Source organism: Quercus robur, chromosome 5, assembly GCF_932294415.1.
Source record: "Quercus robur chromosome 5, dhQueRobu3.1, whole genome shotgun sequence".
Taxonomy (NCBI): Eukaryota; Viridiplantae; Streptophyta; class Magnoliopsida; order Fagales; family Fagaceae; genus Quercus; species Quercus robur.
In genome coordinates this window covers 29,708,095-29,710,284 of record NC_065538.1, presented here as the reverse complement: position 1 = coordinate 29,710,284, position 2,190 = coordinate 29,708,095, and the positions used below count along the sequence as shown (strand labels likewise).

Sequence of the window (2,190 nt, the reverse complement as noted above, 5' to 3'; positions counted from 1 at the left end):
TTTATGGTTCAGTTGCGTGCAAACAGACACTAAAGAACAGGTGAACATATATTTAAATTGTGTGATATACCTATTAATTATGTGATACAACACTGCTTTATGTTTCCATGTTAAAAAGGACAGCTTTATTGAAATACTTTGAAATGCTAGTTGTGAAGCTAGTTGTTTTGAAATACTTTCCATAGTTGTTTTAATTTTCTGTTTGTTGAGGAACTTCTACTTCAATTAGGTGTTTCTTGTTGGTACTTAGATGTTTCAAATCTTGTTGGTACTGCTATGCCATAATTTCACTTCTTATTTGTTCTATTCATAAATGATTGCTCATTAAATGCTATTTAAAAATTACTCATTGAATTCACATATCAGGATAAAATGGAGTTGTTGGCTGAACCTTCGAACCAATTGCAATCATCTGACACAAGTGGTAGTATTGCATGGGCACTAGACAATGTGTTTGCCAAAGTGATGGGTAAGGAGTGCAAAGGTCGTATTCGTGGGGTAGGATTTGGTCCAAGCCCAAATGGCAAAAGTAGCAAGAGTGCTCTCACAGACCTTCAAATACAATCAAGTCAATCAAGGGACGACGAAGTTGCACAACTGAAGGCTTCCTTGGCTAAGATGCAAGAGAAATTATCCTCTTTTGACGAATTGAAGGAAAGACTTAGCCAATTCAAAGAGATGGAGCAAAGAATGGCTTGCATGCTTCAACAAATGCAACAAATAACTTCACAGTGCAGTCAAGTTGGCATTAGTGATTTTAATTTTGGGGTTTCTAATGGTTAATTTGTGTTTTTGGGTTAATTTGTATTTAGATAGTAATAAGGTTTGTGTTGTGTTTTTTTAGCTTTCTTTCTAAACTACATGATTTATACTTGCCAATTTTAAGGTAATATATAACTTAGTGAAGACTTTGGGCTGATTAGCACTTTGGACTATTGAAAAATATCAAAAGTTGTAAAGGGGTTTGAAATCTAGGGTAGTTAGTTGGAAATTCACTAGAAATTAAAAATCTAGCTCTTTGTAATCCATATTCATGTGTTTTTCCCTCTTCTTTGCCTTTCTTAGGGTTTGAGTGGGGTATAAGGAGATGATGTGTGAAATAAAGATGCTTTACTATGCCAATCTTGCTTTTAACTGGTGGCATTGCAACAGTGGTCGAGTTATGTAATCCTAAACTCCATGTTTTTATCCTATGCTGCAAGTTTTTTGGAATGATGCTAAGATTATATTTGCATTGTCTGTTGTCTCCATCAATTTTCAGTTAATCAATCCTACTGAAACCAATCTTTCTGTTCTTTTCATTTCTTTGTCAAAGTCTGCCAGGCTATGTTTTTAGGGTTAAAAACTTAATTTGGTTGGTTTTTTTATTTTTATTTTTATTTATTAGAAGTTTGCAATCTATGTGGATATGTTTTTGATTCAGACCAACAACACATTCTTATATAATTTTTGATTTGTTTAAGCACTAATTGATCTATTGGACTTTAAGCTCAATTTCTAGATTGAAAACAGAGGTCCTCTAGAATTTTGTTTATAGTGAAAAAAATGACAACTGGGTGCTTCATGTTGAAACATTTTTAGTGCTTTAAAGTTTTTGCTGAGCAAAGATTGAAACCCACAAACTCAAGTACTATAGCTTTGGTTTGAAATTTCCCCAAATTTTATTGCTTTGTGCTTTGATTGATTTTTCCCCAATATGCTTGATGATGGGAATGATGCCTAGTTGAGTGTGGGTATTTTTACCATGTACCGATGAATGGTCTCTAGCTTGTGGGTTTGGTGGGTTGCAGGCATGTGGTGTGAGTTTGCTCAAAACAGGTGTTAGATTAAATTATTATGACTTATTTTTCATTAATGTTGAATTAGAGTATCTGTTTCAGTAGGTAAGATGTGATTTGTAGCGTTAAGTTATCATTTTTTTTTTCCCATTTTCAATATTGCTAGTTTGAATCATGAAGGGGCACAATTCTACATGTAACTCAAATATTTGTACATTATTTTTCTATCTTGTCTCTGTTGATTACTGCTTGGTTTTGTAATGTGTTGAAATGAATTGAACGTTTGGTATTTTTCCAGTCATAAGCAATGTGGCCTCCTTTTGTCTAGTCATAGGGATTGAAGGTGAGATCACAGTGTTGTAGACCTGTACTTTCTCCGATTTGTAGTTGTTATATGAAGGCTTAGAAAGCA

The 2,190-nt window shown here is 33.7% G+C and overlaps 1 protein-coding gene across 1 annotated transcript; it reads left to right on the top strand.

The window, feature by feature from the left end:
• Positions 1–372: 372 nt before the first annotated feature.
• LOC126728081 (uncharacterized) lies at positions 373–783 on the top strand. Its single transcript, XM_050433953.1, has one exon. The coding sequence runs from the start codon at positions 373–375 to the stop codon at positions 781–783; it is 411 nt and encodes a 136-aa protein (XP_050289910.1).
• Positions 784–2,190: the final 1,407 nt, after the last annotated feature.